The sequence below is a fragment of the Pinus tabuliformis genome, chromosome 1_1 (genome assembly GCF_031772625.1).
Source record: "Pinus tabuliformis cultivar Carrire ecotype Pingquan chromosome 1_1, CPIR1, whole genome shotgun sequence".
Classification (NCBI taxonomy): domain Eukaryota; kingdom Viridiplantae; phylum Streptophyta; class Pinopsida; order Pinales; family Pinaceae; genus Pinus; species Pinus tabuliformis.
Window position 1 is genome coordinate 323218188 of NC_142297.1, and position 22144 is coordinate 323240331.

At 36.6% G+C, this 22144-nt stretch overlaps 1 protein-coding gene, 1 long non-coding RNA gene and 1 pseudogene across 2 annotated transcripts; all 3 read left to right on the forward strand.

Annotated features, from left to right (window-relative positions):
• The first annotated feature begins 1623 nt into the window (after window positions 1–1623).
• LOC149212852 (auxin-induced protein 10A5 pseudogene) lies at window positions 1624–10525 on the forward strand (annotated as a pseudogene).
• Window positions 2401–3117, forward strand: LOC149212853 (uncharacterized). The gene is made up of 2 exons (XR_016250276.1): window positions 2401–2650; window positions 2738–3117. It is a non-coding gene; the product is annotated as an uncharacterized LOC149212853 (long non-coding RNA).
• A 4675-nt stretch (window positions 10526–15200) lies between the features above and the next one.
• Window positions 15201–20560, forward strand: LOC149212854 (monooxygenase 2-like). Its single transcript, XM_089388848.1, has 4 exons — window positions 15201–15310; window positions 19248–19315; window positions 19691–19919; window positions 20179–20560. Exons 1-4 carry the CDS (start codon window positions 15201–15203, stop codon window positions 20558–20560), a joined length of 789 nt encoding a protein of 262 aa, XP_089244974.1.
• Window positions 20561–22144: the final 1584 nt, after the last annotated feature.

The following is a 22144-nucleotide window of genomic DNA, read 5'->3' on the forward strand; positions in this document are numbered from 1 at the left end:
GATTTGTTCGCGTTGCTAATGTTATCTAATGTGTTTAACTTAAGAATCCATTTATATATTAAAAATTAATTAAAAATAATAATATAAAATTTATTCACACCATAGTTATCAATTCTACCCAATTGGCTCTAAAAAAATAAGAATTTTCAATGATTCCATTATATTCACAGATTAATATGCTAGTTTCACTTCAGTATGAATATTGAATTGATTAATATTTTGTGTCTAAAAAAATATAAAAGGGAGGAATTTGCATCGAATTTGACCAAATTGGCCTAAAAATAAGAATTTTCAATTATAAATATGCTAGTTTCAGTTCAGTATGAATATTGAATTGATTAATATTTTGGCTTTAACAAATTGTAAAAGAGGTAATTTGTCTTGAAAAAAAATACAACTGTAAAACTCCTCTACCTGTTTAGCAACTAAACAGGTTTTTGGAAAATGGCAATTACCATGTGCCTGTCTGAGTACGGTGTGGGATTTAATTAGTACGTTCCATTTTCAATGAATCATAATAACAACTATTAGTTATTGATTCCAATCTAGTTGGATAATAACAAGAATGGTTGGTTAGTCGATCCCAATATTGTTATTACTGATTAGATTTGAATTTGATAACTAGATTGTTATGTACGTAAAGGGAGATGGACTTAATATTATTCAGTTTGGATTTGGATTTGTTTTATGGTAATAAAAATAAAAAAATAAAATAGTATACCAAAATTATTTTATTTTTTATATTTATGATTTTAATTTTTTTTATGTGGGAAAATTTATTATAATTTAGTTGTCAAACTATCAGTGATGATAGCTATATCTAATTGTTATCTGTGAATGTGAATGCAGATTGACTCATCACTGTTATTCAAAGAAAACCACGTCACTTGGAATAACTTGTTGGTGGTCCATAACTGGGCAGGCTTTCACTCTCTGACTCTTGAGCTGTTAACCCATTTCCTTATATCCTAGAAACTTACATCCTAGAAAAACAAACTCTTGGCCAAGCAGAAGCAGTATTAAAACATACTTTAGACCCTTATGATTTCATTCATTCTTTACATTATAGTCTAATTTTAAAATTTTATTATTAATATTATAAAATCTTATGTCCATACTTTTAGCATTTCAAAATACTAGTAAATTTGATATAAGTTATTGTACACAGAAAATGTCTATAACATCTTGAACATAGAAGTAAATGTCAGAGAATTCATAATTTTTCTTTTTCATTTCAATTTTAAGGTATGTATTCCAATAATTTTTTTGCGTGATTTTAAGAGAGTGCAACTAAATTCGAATTTGAACTTGATAAGTATCGTTCACACATTGAACCTCTAAATTCAAACGAAAGCGTGACGTTTTTCTTTCGCCCTGTTGCGACCATTCAATGAGGCTCCACCGTCTTCCAAATTAAAAAGGGGAGTGCATTCGTGAAAGCAAAACAATGATCCCTCGCATCTTATCCTACCTAATAAGATGCGAGGGATCAGCACACGCGAGGGACCAGCGTTCGCGTCAGCACACGCACTACGCTCTGCCTCTACGATTCCATGCTTGAATTCAACGAACTCATGTGCTCTCCCACTTTCCCATGGTCTTAGATAATAAAAACCCATTTCCATGCCCATGTATGAATCGTCTGCTCTACTGAGAATTGTTTCCATGGGAAACACAATAGCTCATGTAGTGTTTCCCAAGAAAATAACAACAAAATTATATAGGTTTGCCATTGCCAGTAAGGCACTGGGATGCAGCTGCTGTCCAAGAGAAAAGAGACTGAGTTATTTCACAGGAGACTGTAATGAATTTGAGCATATCAATGGCAGCAATTCGATAGATGTTCCCAAGGGATATTTTGCAGTGTACGTTGGGAGCGAGCGCGCTCGGTTTATAGTTCCTACAACTTATTTGTCATCCTCTCTTTCAAGCGCTGCTCAAGAAGGCCGAGGAAGAGTATGTGATGGCCCAGCCCTTGGTGACGTGGACACACAGTCACGTGAGACCACGTGGTCTCACCTCAGGCCCGGTGGTCACTTTATGTGTGGACAAAACTCCCGCGGTTTACCCGGCCCTCAACCCAAGGCTCATTAATTCACACCTCTGCCGGTTTAAGGGTTTAGTTACCGGCTGGTTTCGTCAACTCCCGCCTTTGTTAAACCCTCAGGTCTTGCCTTTGGCTCATTTCCGCCTATCACTCGGCCGCTGCTCTTTCTGTAATCCTGTGGCGATGCTTCCGGTTTCGAACCCTGGTCACTGTGACATCCAGCAGATGAACTCTACATTCGGTCAATGGCTACACTGGTTGCAGTTTCTGTTGAGGAGCTATTCCTCTGTCTTTGATGCTGTCTGTCGATTTGTGTGGGCCCGTATAGCTCAGGGTTTCTGTTCTGAAGTTATGGTAAGCTGCTTTATGTCTTGTGGGTTCACTGTATAAGTGTTTGCATTCTCTGTCACTGAGCTATATTCTTTGTATAGGTAGCTGCGTCCTTGAAGCTGCCGCTCTTCCAATCTCTTCCCGCCCTTGAAGGTAAACTTTCGTGCTATGATTCACCCGGTTTGGTTGTCTTTTATCGACACTTACAGGTTCTGTGCCGTTTACAGTTTATGGAATGGGTTTCTGCCTCGACAGCTCTCCGTCGACCTGTGGGTGAGTTCCTTCACACTTGCATTTGTCTGTTCCTTCGTTTTCTGTATGCTGTTGGTGGTTCTAACCTCTCGTTGCTTCTGTGTACAGGTTTGAACCGAGGGCTGGCTCACGAGGGTTCCGAGCTGTGCAGTCTTCACATCTTTCCAGGCCTCGTACCCTTTGCAAACGGGTAGGGTCTATTCCTGTTACAGTTGCCTGTAGTGTGTTTACTATGACCGTGGCTGTAGATCTTAGTTTGTTTGGGTTGTTAGGGTTTGGCCGTGCCTTCTGCCGGCGTTTGCAATCTCTGTACTCTGCTCTTTTGTGTCAGTCGATGGTTGTCATATAGCAAGGGTTTGGAACTTGTGTTTCTTTACGGCGATGCCGGGGTTTGTTACATGAAGTTGTAAGGCTTTCGTCCTTACTGTACACAATGACTATGAAATATTTAATTTAAGTTAAATGGACACAGTATGGTTGGTTTGGTACCTTTTTTGTAATCTTGTATATGGACTTTGCGAGACCTCGTTCTCCTCGTGCTTGGCATACGGGTTCTGGTTATTACAGTTGCATTCTGACTTTCCTTGAATGCCTGTAACGCTCTCGTTCTTGTATTTGTTCTGCAACTTTATGCTGTTAATAAATCCACCTTGCTCATACGCTGTGCTGTGACCGCCTTACTCTGTCTCGTTTTGTATGCTGGTTCTGGTAATATTATGGTCTTGATTCAAAGTCTGTAACGCTCTTGCATTTCAACAATTTCTCCTATTTTAATTTTCTTTTAGATACAGTAATACACAGTAACAGTTATGTGCATAATAATGAAAAGAGTCGTTAGCAATAGATTATCTCAAATAAAATAACAGTAGTTCTGTACAGAGGGTTTCTTGTTCTCGTTTCTATTTCTTTTGCTTTTCATGAAGGGAAGAAGTCCCTGTACAAATGTTTATTTTCCTTTTTAATCTACATGGATACATAACTAATTAATAAACTGCTCTACCTGAAGTCTAACTGTCATTTTAGTTATTCTTTAACAAAAACATAACTAAACAGTTTTCCCTTCCTGGGCCTAAACAACTTTGTAATCTAAAATGCTATGAGATAAAAGGAAATAAAACAATAGTTAAAAAAACAATAACCAACTCGGTGGTCTGTCCACCCAATCCTGTAGCCTCTGACTTGTTTCTGTTCTCCCGTGAGTCGTCAATAGTCATTAGTCTCCTCGGAGCTGGATGCTCCTGCATCAGGCTCCCGGGGTGGCAAAAAGTCATGGCTCCGTTCCATGAGGTCGTCAATAGAATAGCCCGCCTTTTGTATCTGCGTTGAGTTGAGCCACGAACTGTCCTCTATTGGACGGTTCTTCCACTTGACTAAATATCGCAGATACTCTTTCCTGCGTGTGCGTCTAGCTACCTGCGTATCCAGAATTCTTTCGACCTCAAGGGGTGGTGCTGTTGGCAACTGTCTCATCCAAGTGTCTTCTCCATGGTTGGTGTTCTGTGGCATTGTTGCTGCTGCATCATTCTCCGAACCAGCGACATAGGGAAACAGATCTGCCACGTTAAAAATGGGAGAAATCCCAATTCCAGGTGGCAACTGTATCTCGTAAGCGTTCGCAGAAAACTTTCGGACAATTTTGCAGGGACCGATCTTCTTGAATTTCAATTTATTGTACTCCCGTTTTGGAAACCTCTCCTTACGTAAGTATGCAAGTACTTCATCCCCAACATTAAATTGTACTTCCCGACGCTTTGTGTCAGCTCGTTGTTTATATTTTTGGCTGCTGTCCTGCAATTTCAGCTTGACTTGTTCGTGCAAGTTGCTCATAGCTTGAGCGAATTCTTCCCCATCAGCGCTCCGTTTCTCAAGTTTCCCCAAATCTCGCAATTCATGCACTCCTCGCGGATGCATGCCGTACAAAATCTGGAACGGACTGTACCCGGTGCTGCGGTTCGGTGAATCGTTGTACGCGAACTCTGCTTGAGCAAGTACACGGTCCCACGTCCGGGAATTTTCCCCTGTTAAACTTCGAAGTAAGTTTCCTAGGCTTCTGTTCACTACCTCCGTCTGACCATCAGTCTGCGGGTGGTAAGCGGAGCTGAACTGCAATTGAGTATCTAACTTTTTCCACAGAGTTCTCCAAAAGTGACCAGTAAATTTGACATCCCTGTCAGAGACAATGGATTTCGGGAGTCCATGCAACCGAACGATTTCATTAAAGAAAAGATGCGCTATATAAGTAGCATCGCTGGTTTTCTTACACGGTACAAAATGTGCCATTTTTGAAAATCGGTCAACTACAACCATTACTGAATCGAAACCTCGTTGTGTCTTCGGCAAACCCAGAACGAAGTCCATGCTCACTGAATCCCATGGTCGGCTTGGAATCGGCAATGGCGAATAAAGACCAGTATTTTGACTGTGACCCTTTGCTAGTTGACACACTTTACATCTGCTCACGTACCTCTGCACATCCCGCTGCAATTTCGGCCAGAAATAGAAATGTCGTACCTGAGCAATCGTTTTGTCTATACCAAAGTGTCCAGCCAGTCCTCCACTGTGCTTTTCCTGTACAATATTTTCCCGCATAGAACAGTTGGGTATGCATAACTGCCCTCCTTTGAACAGCAATCCTTCCTGTAGATTATAGTCTAGCCACTTGCTGTCATTTCGTAACAGCGGGTTTTGGCAAGCCTCATAGGCTTCCATAAACTCAGTGTCGGTCGGATACAGCTCTTTTAGGTGTTCAAATCCCAAAATATGCATCGTGCTTTCCTGGAGAAGCAACGTCCTCCTACTGAGTGCATCTGCTACTTTATTTGATTGTCCGCTAATGTGTTTCAGTACAAACGTGAAACTTTGCAAATACTCAACCCAAGCTGCATGTTTATGATTCAATTTGTGCTGCTGCATAATGTACTGTAACGCAGAATTGTCAGAGTATAAGACAAACTCGTTACCTAACAGGTAATGTCTCCAATGTTTCAAAGCCTGCACAACGGCGTAAAACTCCTTGTCGTAGGTTGAGTATTTTTGCCTGCTTTCATTTAGCTTTTCACTGAAATAGGCGACCGGTCTGTCCTCCTGGCTAAGGACTGCCCCAATGGCTGTCCCACTGGCATCACAACGAACTTGAAAAAGTTTGTTGAAATCAGGTAGCCTCAATATCGGTCTCTCTGTAATCTTCTTTTTCAGAGTTTGAAAACTACTTTCTGCTGCTTCAGTCCAGTGAAAAGGCTGATTTACCTTCTTAATTGTGTCCAGCATAGGTGCGCAAATCTCGCTGAAATTCCTGATAAATTTTCTGTAAAAGCTGGCTAGTCCATGGAAACTGCGGACTTCAAACAAGCTTTTTGGAGAAGGCCAGCTAACTATAGCTGCCACCTTTTCTGGATCCATCTTCAATTCATTTTCTGCAATAACAAATCCCAGATATACTAACTCTCGCTGGAAAAAGGTACACTTTTTCAGGTTAATCAGCAGCTTGTTCTGCTGTAACTTCCTCAACACACTCTGTAAATGCCTGAAATGTTCCTCCTTAGTCTTGCTAAAAATCAGAATATCATCCAGGTAAACTATTACAAACTTACCGTTAAACTCCTTCAGTACCTCATTCATCAATCGCATGAATGTGCTGGGAGCGTTGCTCAATCCAAATGGCATCACCAGCCACTCATATAACCCTTCGTTTGTCTTGAAAGCGGTCTTCCATTCATCTCCTTCCCGAATCCGGATCTGGTGATATCCACTTTTCAAATCAATCTTCGAAAAATAAGCTGCCCCACTCAAGCAGTCCATCATATCGTCCATCCTAGGTAAGGGAAACCTGTACCTAACAGTAATTTTGTTAATAGCCCTGGAATCTGTACACATTCTCCACTCTCCTCCTTTCTTTGGAGCCAAAACAGTTGGTACTGCACATGGGCTCATGCTCTCCCGAATCAAACCTTTGTCCAACAACTCCTGGACCTGTTTCCTGATTTCTTCATGGTCCTTGGGACTCATGCGGTAAGCTGCCTTATTCGGTAGGCTTGCTCCTGGTATAAAGTCGATACAGTGACTAATACCTCTCCTTGGTGGTAATTCATCTGGAAGATCATCTACCACAATATCCCCAAAATCCTGCAGTAGCTTCTGTACTTCTTCAGGTAAATCCGAAACCTGTGTATGAAGTACCACTGTCTTTGGTCTCCTTATGACAGCAAAATTTATCTCGCTGTCCTCAATCTGTCTTATAAACTCTTTTCCGCCTAACAGCAGTGCTTTCACTCCACTAGCTTCTGCTGTATTTTCCTCCTTGATGGGTACAAGCGTATGCTTGATCCCATCTTTCACAAACTTATAGCAGTTGCTTTTCCCATCATGAACTGCACTTCTATCAAACTGCCAAGGTCGCCCCAACAGTAGGTGACAGACATCCATTGGCATGACATCACAAAGGATTTTGTCCTTGTACTTACCAATCTGAAACTCCACCTCACACTGTTCGTCAACTAACAGTTGATGCCCTTTTTGCAGCCATGATACTTTGTAGGGAGTGGGATGTTTTAACTTCTTTAATCCCAGTTTTTCTACCATCTCCACAGCTACTAAATTGTCAGTACTCCCACTATCTATGATCAGTTTACAACATTTGCCTCGCGACTTGCAGACAGTGCGAAACAACGCTTTCCGTTGATCTGGTTCTGCAACCTCCTTTGCTGGTTTCAACAGCACTTTATTCAACACCAAGGCTTCACCTGTCTCAGGTGCATTTTCCGCTTCTTGAGGTGTTGCCTCAGCATCCTCTGGCTGAGCAACATAAGCTCCTCTTCCACCTGCTGGTTCACCTTCAGGACATTCATACGACTTGTGTCCCCATTTGTGACAGCGATAGCACTGGACAGCTCCCCTGCCCCGACCATATCCTCGCCCCCGCTGAGGTGGTCGTCCTCCTCTAGTGCTATTGTCTTTTTCTGCTGCTCCAGCAGATTTAGAGCTGCTGCTTTCTTCACCTGAACCTGCACCTCGGCCTCTTCCAAACATCTTACCTTTCCCCCTGCCAGTTCCACCTCCTCTTCTGGTATTTTGCTTCTAGTTAATTTTTTCTTCTGCCTTCAGCGCAAACTGATAAGCTTCATCCAATGTCCGGGGTGAAAGGATACCAATTTCATCCAAGATTTCCCCCCTTAAGCCATTCACAAATCTAGCTGTTTTCTCCGGGGTGTCTTCCACATATCCTGCTCGTAAATTCAACTTATAAAATTCCTCTGTAAATTCTTTAACGGTCATTCCCCTCTGTTTTAGATTCTGTACCTGCCTGTACAACATAATCTGATAATCTTTCAGTAAAAATTTCTCTTTCAGCTTGGCCTCCATCCTAGACCATTTCTTTATAGGCTGTTTATTGAGCCTCCTCCGTTCCGCCTGAATGCTGTCCCACCACAAGGATGCATGTCCCTTTAGTTTGGTGGCAGCGAACTTCACCTGCTTATCCTCGCTGGTTTCCTCAAATTCAAAATATTTATTGACTTCACTCAGCCAATCCAACAACACGTCTGCGGACAGACTTCCGTCATAAGTTGACAGCTCATGTTTTGGCTTATGACTTGACAGCAAAACCGACTTCAACAGTCTGAATTCTGGTGTCACCCCCTCTAATTCTTCCTCTGGTTCTGCCTCATCTTCATCACTGTTATCTGCCGGGTTTCTTCTTCCCCCAGCTTCTATTGCTTCTAAACGTTCTCGCAAGACACGGACCTCCTCACGGAGTCCCTCTTCTGCTACCCTCCGGACTCTTCCTCTTCCTCTTCCTCTTCTGCCAACCTCCATTTTCCTTTACTCAAAACCTGCTCTGATACCACTTTTGATGGCCCAGCCCTTGGTGACGTGGACACACAGTCACGTGAGACCACGTGGTCTCACCTCAGGCCCGGTGGTCACTTTATGTGCGGACAAAACTCCCGCGGTTTACCCGGCCCTCAACCCAAGGCTCATTAATTCACACCTCTGCCGGTTTAAGGGTTTAGTTACCGGCTGGTTCCGTCAACTCCCGCCTTTGTTAAACCCTCAGGTCTTGCCTTTGGCTCATTTCCGCCTATCACTCGGCCGCTGCTCTTTCTGTAATCCTGTGGCGATGCTTCCGGTTTCGAACCCTGGTCACTGTGACATCCAGCAGATGAACTCTACATTCAGTCAATGGCTACACTGGTTGCAGTTTCTGTTGAGGAGCTATTCCTCTATCTTCGATGCTGTCTGTTGATTTGTGTGGGCCTGTATAGCTCAGGGTTTCTGTTCTGAAGTTATGGTAAGCTGCTTTATGTCTTGTGGGTTCACTGTATAAGTGTTTGCATTCTCTGTCACTGAGCTATATTCTTTGTACAGGTAGCTACGTCCTTGAAGCTGCCGCTCTTCCAATCTCTTCCCGCCCTTGAAGGTAAACTTTCGTGCTATGATTCACCCGGTTTGGTTGTCTTTTATCGACACTTACAGGTTCTGTGCCGTTTACAGTTTATGGAATGGGTTTCTGCCTCGACAGCTCTCCGTCGACCTGTGGGTGAGTTCCTTCACGCTTGCATTTGTCTGTTCCTTCGTTTTCTGTATGCTGTTGGTGGTTCTAACCTCTCGTTGCTTCTGTGTACAGGTTTGAACCGAGGGCTGGCTCACGAGGGTTCCGAGCTGTGCAGTCTTCACATCTTTCCAGGCCTCGTACCCTTTGCAAACGGGTAGGGTCTATTCCTGTTACAGTTGCCTGTAGTGTGTTTACTATGACCGTGGCTGTAGATCTTAGTTTGTTTGGGTTGTTAGGGTTTGGCCGTGCCTTCTGCCGGCGTTTGCAATCTCTGTACTCTGCTCTTTTGTGTCAGTCGATGGTTGTCATATAGCAAGGGTTTCGAACTTGTGTTTCTTTACAGCGATGCCGAGGTTTGTTACATGAAGTTGTAAGGCTTTCGTCCTTACTGTACACAATGACTATGAAATATTTAATTTAAGTTAAATGGACACAGTATGGTTGGTTTGGTACCTTTTTTGTAATCTTGTATATGGACTTTGTGAGACCTCATTCTCCTCGTGCTTGGCATACGGGTTCTGGTTATTACAGTTGCATTCTGACTTTCCTTGAATGCCTGTAATGCTCTCGTTCTTGTATTTCTTCTGCAACTTTACGCTGTTAATAAATCCACCTTGCTCATACGCTGTGCTGTGACCGCCTTACTCTGTCTCGTTTTGTATGCTGGTTCTGGTAATATTATGGTCTTGATTCAAAGTCTGTAACGCTCTTGCATTTCAACAATTTCTCCTATTTTAATTTGCTTTTAGATACAGTAATACACAGTAACAGTTATGTGCATAATAATGAAAAGAGTCGTTAGCAATAGATTATCTCAGATAAAATAACAGTAGTTCTGTACAGAGGGTTTCTTGTTCTCGTTTCTATTTCTTTTGCTTTTCATGAAGGGAAGAAGTCCCTGTACAAATGTTTATTTTCCTTTTTAATCTACATGGATACATAACTAATTGATAAACTGCTCTACCTGAATTCTAACTGTCATTTTAGTTATTCTTTAACAAAAACTTAACTAAACAGTTTTCCCTTCCTGGGCCTAAACAACTTTGTAATCTAAAATGCTATGAGATAAAAGGAAATAAAACAATAGTTAAAAAAACAATAACCAACTCGGTGGTCTGTCCACCCAATCCTGTAGCCTCTGACTTGTTTCTGTTCTCCCGTGAGTCGTCAATAGTCATTAGTCTCCTCGGAGCTGGATGCTCCTGCATCAGTATGGATTCCATCACCTGATGGGACTTACCATTCCCTGTGAGAGAGTTGCTTTTGAATATGTAACTTCTATTTTGGGAAACAAGTATTCCATGGTACCAAATATGGAGTCGGAAAAGATACTGGAGTTGATATAAGCAGTGATGTAGTTGATTTCTGTCAGCATCACCTTAAACTCCAATGCAAACTGATGTAAACATTAATATAAAATAGCGGATGTGGGAGGATTCATTTAGGAAAATGATATAGCTGGGCTTCTTTTGGGGATATCATTGCATGTTGCCAATGCATTCCAGGTGGAATATTTCTTTTATAAAACCCATTCAATGATATTTTCATGGTATTTTTTCTGTTAACCAAGTCCTTCGGATTTTTGTCTGGTCAATTTCGAAAACTGCAAAATATTTTGGAAACGGTAATTTAATTTTGAGTAATTCAATTGCAAGTTTATAAATAATTAGGACATTTGAGAGAGTGAAGTCAAATAGTTAATTTCTCTGATTAGCTTTGACTCTCAAATTTTCAAAATATTGAAAATTCTGCAATAACTATGAGATTTGCTTAGCTTTTGTAATATTTTCGTTGATCACAAATTCATCTAGATGTAGCCTTGATAACTCATAACAAATTCATTTTTATTTATCATTTTTATGTGTAAGAACATTTCCAATTTTGTTATAAAATTAATTGAATTAGATTTGATACCCAAAAAAAATCATGGGAAAAAATTTGGCAATATATATCTTATTGTTATTATTAATTAATTTTTTTTTTTAATTTTGAATGATTTAAATTAACAATTTTGACCTTCAAAATCTCAACCTTTAAGGCATACAAAATTAAGAAGGTATCCTTAGTCGACCTTTGATCTAGATTTAGTAAGTTAACTTAGATTTACTAGGTTGGTGTAGGATTATTATGTTTAATATTAAATATTGATAACCATGATTAGCAATGTTCATGCATACTAAATATATCCTATGGTATCCAAAATGATAGTCAATCATAGGTATTCTTAGCCAACCTTTGAGTTAGGCTTACTAATTTGATCTAGGTTCACCCATAATGAACTACAATTGACCATAGTTAACTATAATCTACCTTATTTAACCTTAGTTAGTCAGAGCTAACTATATGTTGACCATGGTTAACCATAATAAGGCTTGGTCATCCTTAGTCAATATTTGTAAATCATATTCCACTATAATTAGACTTGGTTGAGCATAATTAGCTATAGTTAGTCTTAATCAACAATGATTAGTCAACTTTAGTCAACCTTAATTAAGGATTTAAAATGTCTAATAATATGAATATGATAAAGTATATTATTAATATTATTATTAATTCTCTTAATAAGGTTTAGGATTTATATTTTACCAAATTTAAGATTTATTTAATATGTAAGTTTAAAAAGGTTTAACACTACTATGTAGTAGTAAAGTGTAATAATAATGTTTATTAATAATATTAATATTAAAGTTTATATTTAATAAACTTTATATTTGATAAGTTTAAGGGTTTGTATTAGATAAGGTTTAAGGTTTAATTAATATTTAAGCTTTTATATATTTAATTTTAATATAAATTTTATAACATTTTTCAATAGTGAAAGCATATTGAACATGGCAATATAAATTTTGTGCATCGTGATGAAAAATATAAGCGTTACAATACGAAAAACAGAAAATTAATGTTGCAATTTGACAAACAAAAAATCAATGTCCCATTTTGACAAACAAAAAATCAACATTTCAATATAATGAACGAAAAGCAACATAGCAATGCAATGAATAAAACTAATGATATCAGACGGCGACACACAAACAATAATGTCACAACATGAAGACAGAGTTAAACTAATCGAAAATGGAAATTATTCTCATCACATTGTGATGGAAAAAATGGGTTTCTATACAACAAATAAAAAACCAATGTTGCAATGTGACAAGCAATGAGTCAATGTCACATTATGACAAACAAAAAATCAACATTTCAATACAATGAACCAAAATCAACATCACAATGTGATGAACAAAAATAATGATCTCACACCGTGACGAAAAAATAACAATGTCACAACATGATGACATAGTCAACCTTTATAGTAAACATTTATATAGCCAACCATGGTCAATCTTAGTCTTCCTTAGTCAAGTTTAGTAAACTATATTCAACTATAGTTAACCTTGGTTGACCATAATCAACCATACTCAACCCTCCTCAACCATGATCAACAAGAGTTAACTTTAGTCAACCTTAGTGAGGGATTAAAAAGATTTAATAATATCAATATTAATGTTAATAAAAATGTTAAATAATAATAACAAAAAATCAATGTAACACTGTGAAAAAAAGAACAACATGACAATGTGACGAACAAAAAAATGATCTCACACTGCGATGAAGAAATCACAATGTTACAACATGATAACCAAATCAAATATAGTCAACCTTTATATAGTAAACCATAGTCAATCTCAATAATCTTCAGTCAAGCTTGGTAAACAATGTTCAACTATAGTTAACCCTAGTTGACCATAATCAACAATAGTTAGCATAAGTCAACCATGATCAACTATAATCAACCTTAGTCAAGGATAAAATAATAATAATAATAATAAAGATTGATGACTTCTACTAATAATAAGATTGACTATATTATTATTATTGTGGTTTTCATTATATGATTGAATATATTATTAATACCATTAACAATAATTATATTATTATTACTATTAAGGTTGACTATATTAATTAATATGCATTAATATTAATAATATTTAACGATAACATTAATATTACGACTAGTGAATAAAGTCCAATATTCAATAATGTTACAATATTAATATTAATATTAATAAGGTTCATAACTAATAATAATAATATTAAGGTTGACTATATTATTATTATATAATTGAATATATTATTAATAGTTAATCATGATTAAAATTGGTCAGCCTTCAAGTTAAAATATTGTCAGACTTCAAATTAACTTCATTTGGCTTCCTGCCATACTCACAAGCTTTGAAAATTGATTGAAACTTTTTTTTTTAGAATTGCAATATAGATGATATCTTTTATGTGAAATTAATGGATGGTTCTGAAAATGACACATTTTTTTACAAGGATATTTATATAAAAAAAATCAGTTAATCCCCGAAATTCAACCCTTAAAAAAATCCATGCACATCGATTTAGTTCCATCCATCCATTTTCAAATCCTGTATTTACTCCCATCAACCCATATTCAAATCCTGTGGGGGTGACTTTGCCCTTGCTATGTGTGGGACAATTAAGCACATGCCATAACTGTTCAAGGGCTAAAAACATCTGAGACACATCTGCAAGTAGTATAATAAAAAAGTTCAGATATCCTAATCTTCGTTTTCTTATTCATGCTATAGTGGGCACTATTTGTTGCTATCAAACATGGATAGGTTGGGCCAATCGATGGTCATGGTTTTCCCAAGGGTAAGATGCAGTATGAATCTTATTTCCTTTCAAGAATCAAACTCCAATGTCAATTTCCAAGTCAATCCAGAGTACACCAAGATCAAAAATCCACAAGGACTTCTTTCAGCTCTTGGAGAAGCACCTACTCATTTACTAGCTCATAGAAGACCACAACTTATTGCAAGTGGCCAGCAACAACTACACGGCAATAGCAAAACCCACAACCACAATTAATGCCTTTACCAATGGATTTTTTAGACTAACCAACTTTACAGATTAAGGGATAGATGTGGCAAAGTAGAAGGAGAAATCAATCTTTAAGAATTTTATAAGAAATGTTCAAAAGTCCTTAAATACAAAAGCTTTCCCACGATTATCTATGTAAGAAACTTGGTAGGGATATTACTAAAGATGACATGATCAAAAATGTTATGGAAGACTAGCATATATTATTAAAGATGACATGATCACAATTGCCATGATCAAAGATTATTTGCCATGCTGAATTTGCACCCATCCATCCGAGGGGAGGGGAGGCATGCAATTTCAACCTCGATTGCTGCAAATTTTACATGTTGGATAGTCTTTGCCAAGATGTTTATCTTAAAAAAATGTTATTTAAAAAAAACAACAAGCATTCAATCTCAAGATTTTCAATCTCAATTGCTTTGTGACTATGCAAATTGTGACTTTGCCAAGAAATTTATCTGAAAAATGAATGGTATTTACCAAACAAAACAACCATCCAATGCATCACACCATTGGTAATGTTCAATGTAAATTGTGCAACTCAAATTATTTCTGGTTTAGTATTAGTTTAGATATCATCCACTCATAGCATCATACCATTGGTAATGTTCAATGTAAATTGCACAACTCAATTTATTTCAAATAAACCAGAGAGAATTTACAGCAATCAGTTCTATTCCATCTGCTCCTATGTAAAATGAGAACCATCAATATTTCCACATCTCAGCAGCCAGAATAGCTACCTTACTATTACAATTGTTACATTTATTTTTTTAAGGTTAGCAAAACATTACATATTACATATGTTCACATTGTTCAGCCAAAAAGGATTTAGAAACAAAATCCTCCTTCACAACCATTGACTAAACAAAAAAAATTTAGAAACATTGGTGGGAAATTTCCCATTCCAAAATATTGTATGAGATAATTTAATTAGGCCAAAACTACATATATGCAAAAACATTTATATTAATAAATTTTCATACTATGCATGAAATATGTTAACTCTTATGAATTGTAACCTTTTATTTGGGTTAACATACATGTTGAGGGCCCACAGGGGTATGGTCTATTAGCAAGCGAACGATTTGCTAAGTCGTTCGTGCAACTATGCAAGTCACGAATTCAAACCCCAAGATTACTCGGGGGATGTTCAGGCGGGCTATTACGGCCCTCCTAGAGGTTATAGAGGTAGCTGATGGGACTCGACCCCGTGTAACGTGAGTACGATACCACCGCCGTTGCCGATTCCTCTAGTAAAAAAAAAAAACACAAAACAAAAAACAAAACAAAACAAAAAAACAAAAACAAAAAACAAAAAACATACATGTTGAAAGAAATATTCTAGCAAGATTGTGCAATCACATTCCTCAATCTATTCACTAACAAAAGTAGAGGGTAAAACCTAAACATAGATTTACTGATAAGGAGTAAAATGTAAACAACAAATGTCATGACCTTGCTGATAATGGTATGATGGTTGTGTGTGAGAATATCTAATCTAGATTCCAGACATAAAATGTGTATTGTTTAGCAAAAGTGGGCACATATCAATTAAGCTAGTACAACTCAAATATATATGTTTGATAAGATAGAAATTTTATATCAATTACACAAACGATCAAATCAGGTCAATGGGACCCAAAGGTACATCAAGCTACAATGACCATGTGGGAGCAATTAGGCATCTCCTAGAAGGGTAAATTACAGAGGTGAGTTGGACACCACGAATTTCTATGTCATCCATCTTCTTTGTGACTGATTAAATATTGTACAAAACAAAATCCTATCGAATAACAAAGATATTTGCATTTGTTTTGATTCTTGTCTGCCAAGGAATATTTGTAAAACTAAAAGCCAGGCCCCTGAATGAATTGGTGGAAAACTAGCAGCTGCTTCACTAGCATGTTGAAGTGACTGAATTTCCAGTCTCAGACAAGAGAATGGTTGAGCAGTTCTTGAAGAGTCCCAACTGTGAAGGATTCTAAGAAGAGAACGAGCTTTCTTTTTTGCTTTAGGAGTACCAAATGTGAGAAGATTATACAAAAAAGGCATTAATGATGGAAACTTCAACAAACTATTTACAATTATGTCACTTCCACTGCAACACAATGATAGAAAAATAGAAATAAATTTTCCTTGCATTTAGTTGAAGATGAACCCAATTTTAAATGGTTGACTATTAGAGGGATTGCAGAGGTTTTGCTAACTACAAGTAATCCTCTTAGCTCTCTTACAAGAACAGCCAGAACACCAACTGCATATTTTCTAGTTTTTATCTAAGAATCCCTCTGTAGAGGAAAAACTAGTGCAAGATTTGGAGGAAGTGGAGTGGTCATATGGGAGATGTAGCATAGTAGACCATTATCATCGATGTGATTTCTTGGAGAAATATTGACATTTCCTTACTTATGACAGATTGAGCATGAACAATATTTGCTTTGATTTAAAAAGACTAGGTCCTTACTATCATGATAAATCCACAAGCACAAGAACTGAAATATAGAGAAGTCAAGCAAAAATAGAGTTGGGATCTGGGAAAACTATTGGGATGAAATCCAAGGTGGAGACGGGAAGAGTGTCTGGGTGATTGAGAAATAAGTGTTATTAAGAATAAATTCCTTATAAACATAGTAAAGAAACCTTTCATCACTGATCAACAACCAACGAACAAATCACATAGCATATCAATATCTCTCCAGAAAAAAAGATCTGAGAAGGTGTTTGGAAGAATCAAACAAAATCATAATGTATTAATGATAATCACAAAACCATGAACCAGTTACTTTTCTAAAAATACATTTGGCCATGTACATGGAATATATTACATTTGTCCATAAAGTTTTCTACCATACAAAAAACTGTAATCATTGCTTGTTGGGGAAAAATAAAACATTAATAGGTTCTTCTTTAGTGAAAGAACCATGCTATGATAGACCCCAGAAAAATGATAACAACAACCCATTCGCACAATGGGGATTTATATTGATGGTGATCAATTATTTCTGTTGCAGTGGATGGTGATCCTATGTCATATTTGACATATACATATGTGCTTGAAAATGCTCTGGACATTATATCAGTGGACATATTTTCTATATTTGTAGAGCAATTGATGGTAAAATGTTGAAATTGACAACTCCAATTTATTGCTTCCTTATGAAGAGGTTCTAAATTGTCCTTCCGAACCCGATAGATGCCTTTCATCTGATTACATATCAACTCTGAGTTGGTGAAGACTTCAATATCATTGACATCATGTTGTTTTGCCTCTTTTAACCCTTCAACAAGGGCAATGTAATATGCCTCATTGTTTTTCGTCATTCCAGGAACTTCTCTCTTTCCATGAATAAATGATTTGTTTCCATATTGTAAAGGACAAATTTAATAACTGCTCGACCTAGATTTGGAAGGCAGGACACTTCAATGCATAAACACCACTTTTGCACCATTTTTTACGCTTCAAAAACCTAAAAAACAAGATAACAATCAATTCGTGTTAAACAAGTAGACAATTATCTATTTCCTAATACTCAACATGTTTTTCAATAATATATAATTCAAAAAATCAGATAATTTGTGTTCATTTACACTGCAACACTTTCAATATTGGCAACTATTCTACAAAAAACACATCTAGCAATCACCACTTTATTGGAATTGCTTGCAACAAAGAGTTGGATATTTTTGTCTGGATCAATGTTGTAAACATTCTTGCTACAAAATTCTAGGAATTCCTTCTCTGATTGTCCTTGAAGCAAGTTTATGCATATAGTGATAGAAATTTAGTGAGAGCTCTTGCCAAATTTTGTTCAGGGGCAATATATTACCAAACATAACATGCAAAAGCCTCACGATTTCATATAAATTGGCACTGCAATTTGCAACATGAAATTGACTTCCTAGATCATGCCCGAGAATTAGGTAAGAGATCTCATCCTTTAATGTAATAGAAATTCCATTTTTGAACAGTATATTAGATGATTGTACAGGTTGCATAATGTAGAATTGTAAGCAATACAAGTGACAACATAAATGAGCTATGTTAATCTTTTACATAAAAGAAAAATTCTTGAACCTCAGTAATTTTGACATATAAAAAGATCCTCATATATTTAATAAACATTTAACATTTATCACCCAAAGATAGCTGTAGAGTCTACCTTAGATTGGTGGAGTGTTATTACTCTACCCTTTGTCTCCAATATATATAACAAGGGTACCTAGTCTCACGGCCATCATATCTTGTCTTGCATTGTATTTATTGTAAAAGGAGTTTCTACCTTGGAAGTGGATTGTATGCATTGACTTCTTATAAGATGAGGCCTGGTGTAGTTCCTAAGTGACTTTGGCAGACTAGATTTTGGCATCTAAGTCAAAGAAACTCTAGATTTTGGCATCTAAGTCAAAGGAACTCTAGCAGGGCCTTAGTTCACTTGTGTGGTTGAAAATATTGAGCCATCGACCAAGCTCCATTCTTTCTGTGGTCTGCCCCATTCTAATGACATGTCAAAAGGAATGAGGCCGGGTGCCTTCCTTTTCAATTTTAATGTCTTCCTTTTCAATTAGTAATGCATAAAGAAAAATAGGACAACAGAAAAAGTAGAAATATTGAAGACTTCTAGTATTAGGTCTGAACTGTTTGAGAGCCTGTGAAAGTTATGACTTCTAAAGAAACATTTAATTGAGTCCAAAAGCTGGGAATTAAGTTGAGGGAGGAGTATCTGCCAATCAACACTTGGGGCACTGATTATTTCTTGATTGAGCTAGGGGGGAGTAATGGTGTCCTCGTGATATAGTCACCTTTCCAACGGCCACAATGGGATTTGAAATTGTCAGAATTTGAAAGAAACAATTGTGATTCATCAGTTTCTTGTTTGTACTAGGGATTCATTGGCCTTGGATGTTACGAAAGCTTCCCCAAGATAACCCAACTCGGCCCTCTTATCCCAGGCCATTACGCTGAAGACATTCTCTGGCTCTGCATTGGTACCTTAACAATGGTGCTAGTTTCTCTTTTGATTTCAGTAAGATTAAAGTCTCTCTTCTTGCACAGGGTTAGTCTCTTCTTCTTTGTCTAGGTTGACCTCATAGGTCTACCCCTTGGTACTTGTTATTTTAATTCTATTTTTGCTATTACTTTATTTGAATATTTAGGAGATGCCTTTGGCACTATCACATTTCCACTGTGGCTGTCTACTTTAGAGTCCTATTAACCTATTATGGTAATTAGGACATCAATGTAAATTAATTTCTTTCTTCCTTTCTCATGTCTTTACCTATTTCTTAGGTGATTAGAGCACTGAAAAGTCTGTTAATTGCAAGTTTCTAAATATTTCTTAAATTCCAATAAAAAACATAATCTTCTTATAAACGTAGGGCATTCAGAGTACTTGATAGATATCATAATTAAAGTATTTTGATTCAACCTTGTAGAATTCAGTACAGTTCTAAATTGAGAGCTTTTGCATCTTCTCACAAAAATATGATATTTGGGTTATAACATACATTTTATAAGTCAGATATTGTTTGCAGATTCACATTGTTGAACGCTTTTCCTTTTAGTCCCTTAGAGCAAATCTGGGTTTGATTTGTACAAGCTCTTATAGTTTGTGATGGTGTCCACTCAGTGGTGGCAAAATGGATGGGCTTCTCAGAACCTCGTTGTGTTGGACATTCTGCTTATCGTGGATTGGGAGTTAATGCCAGTGGACAACCTTACGAGCAAAAAGTGCATGACATCTATGGAAAGGGAATCTGTGCTAGCTATGTGCCTCTTTCTTCTACTAAATTCTATTGGTTTATTGTCTTCAAGAACCATTCTCCAGGTCAATTTCCCAAATTCATCAAAAGCTCTGCATATAGTACCCTTGTCTTGAAAATCGAAGGACATTGATAGATAACATTCTAGCATTGCTTCTTTATTTCAGTGCAATCGACATTACAAATTAATGGGTTCATATTACATGCTCAACACAAGATTGACATTTGGTGATTAGCCTTCAGTAAAATAAAAAAAAATTAAAATGTTCCAATATTTTTTGTTTGCTTATTTTTAGGTTTTAATTCCCAATTTTGATTGGGCAACTCCAAAGATAACAAACCCAAATATTTTGAAGAGGGAAGCTCTTCAACTTGTTCAGAACTGGCCTAAGGAACTTGTTGAGACTATTGAGAATACACTAGCTGGAAACTTTGTGAGGACCCCTTTAGTGGACAGATGGTTGTGGCCTGTTGTGGGTCCAAAGTCAACATTAGGAGGTGTTGCACTAGCAGGAGATGCATGGCATCCCATGATGGCAAATCTTGGACAAGAAGCATGTTGTGCACTAGAGGATTCAATTATACTTGCTAGGACTGACTGCCACCACTTGCAGAGACTTTCATTATGGCAAGCCGAAAAGCATTCGGCTTTCTTTGAGGCTTCTACCAAACCTTCCTTTCTGAATTGCATGTATGAAGAGTTTTGAGAGCATATGAAGTTAATGCCGCAGTGGAGTAGAGGTTGTAGGGATTCTTTGTAAGGAAAATTTTTCAATAATTCATTGTTTTCCCAAATGAAGGTTTTCCAGTTCAAACAATGATCAAATTTTGAGGGTATGGGTCACATTTCTCTTCAAAGTTATGAGTGGTTGATGATTCTATGTTAATCGGTTAAAATCAATTTCTATTTGGGCAAACAAAGCCAAACTGAAAATGGCCAAACTGATAGAGTTCCAAGTGATTATTTTGGAGGTGTGTATGTAATGTGCCACCTACCAAGCCGCATGTAATGGTCCATTATTTAAATGTTTTGTATAGTTATTTATTTATTTTATTTTTAGAGTTTTTTTTTTTTGCCATGATTCAACTTTGGTTATAGACGGACAAAGTTACACATCATACTAGGTTGTAGAATGAACCTCTCAACCCAAAAATATACCTCTCCACTCAATAATTACTATTATATACTTATATTATACCATTTTTTAATCATGATTTAAATTATTGCGTAATATCATATCATTTTTTATTTTAAATATTACATTAACTACACACCAGGTAATTAAACATATAAGCATATTAATGTACATTAGGTCATTTTTCCATGTAATCAACCCATTAATAAAAGGGAATACCATAATTTGACACAGTAAAATTAAATCATATCATTCTCATCTCCATATGAATGCCTTACAATAATAAAATTAATTAATAATATATATCATGCATAGTGTGAAAATCTTAAACCTATAATCTTTATAAATGTGATTTATAGAATTTAATTCCTTTCCAATTATATCTTTAATTGGAAATTAACAACAAATACTGTGGTATGGCTTTGTGAAACTTTGATGCGTCATGAATGTGACACCTCTAGGCTCTACCTACTTCCACTTACAATGTGGAAAGGAGGACCTCGAGACACAATAATGTTCTAATAATGATAAAATGCATTTATCGCGTGGAATTTTTTAAGGGGAAAGAAGATCAAAGGGATAATCATCGAATCAACTCAAAAGTGCGACGACATTTGACGTCACATATTTCCAGATAAACATTAAAAAGAATGCCACTTTATAATAGGTATCTAAAAATCAATGCAGGATACTATATCGTTTGACCATGGTTAAATGTTTGGAGTTTTTTCTTGGCTTATTTTTCCTTCACATTTATCTAAATTTAGTTGGAAAAATTTCGGAATTATAAGTTTAATTTGATTGGTTCGCGTAATTTAATCGTTGTTAGTGTTATATAATGTTTTCAAGTTAAGAATCTATTTATAAAAATAATAATATAAAATTTTGTTTTTCCTTCACTTTTATTTAAATTTAGTTGATTTTTTTTTCGAAATTATAAGTTTAATTTGATTTGTTCACATAATTTAAGCGTTGTTAGTGTTATCTAATGTTTTCAAGTTAAGAATCTATTTATATATAAAAATTAATTATAAATATAAATATAAATTTTGTTTTTCATTCATTTTTATTTAAATTTAATTGAATTTTTTTCCGAAATTATAAGTTTAATTTAATTTCTTCACAATTTTCAAGTTAGGAATCCATTTATATATC

Excerpts from the sequence above, each read along its gene's own strand:
- LOC149212854 (XM_089388848.1), top strand. The coding sequence starts at position 15,201 with ATGCAAGTCACGAATTCAAACCCCAAGATTACTCGGGGGATGTTCAGG. Across the intron at positions 15,311-19,247 it reads GGGACTCGACCCCGTGTAAC|GAGATGCCTTTGGCACTATC; the intron begins GTGAGTACGATA and ends TTGAATATTTAG. Across the intron at positions 19,920-20,178 it reads TTCAAGAACCATTCTCCAGG|TCCAAAGATAACAAACCCAA; the intron begins TCAATTTCCCAA and ends TGATTGGGCAAC.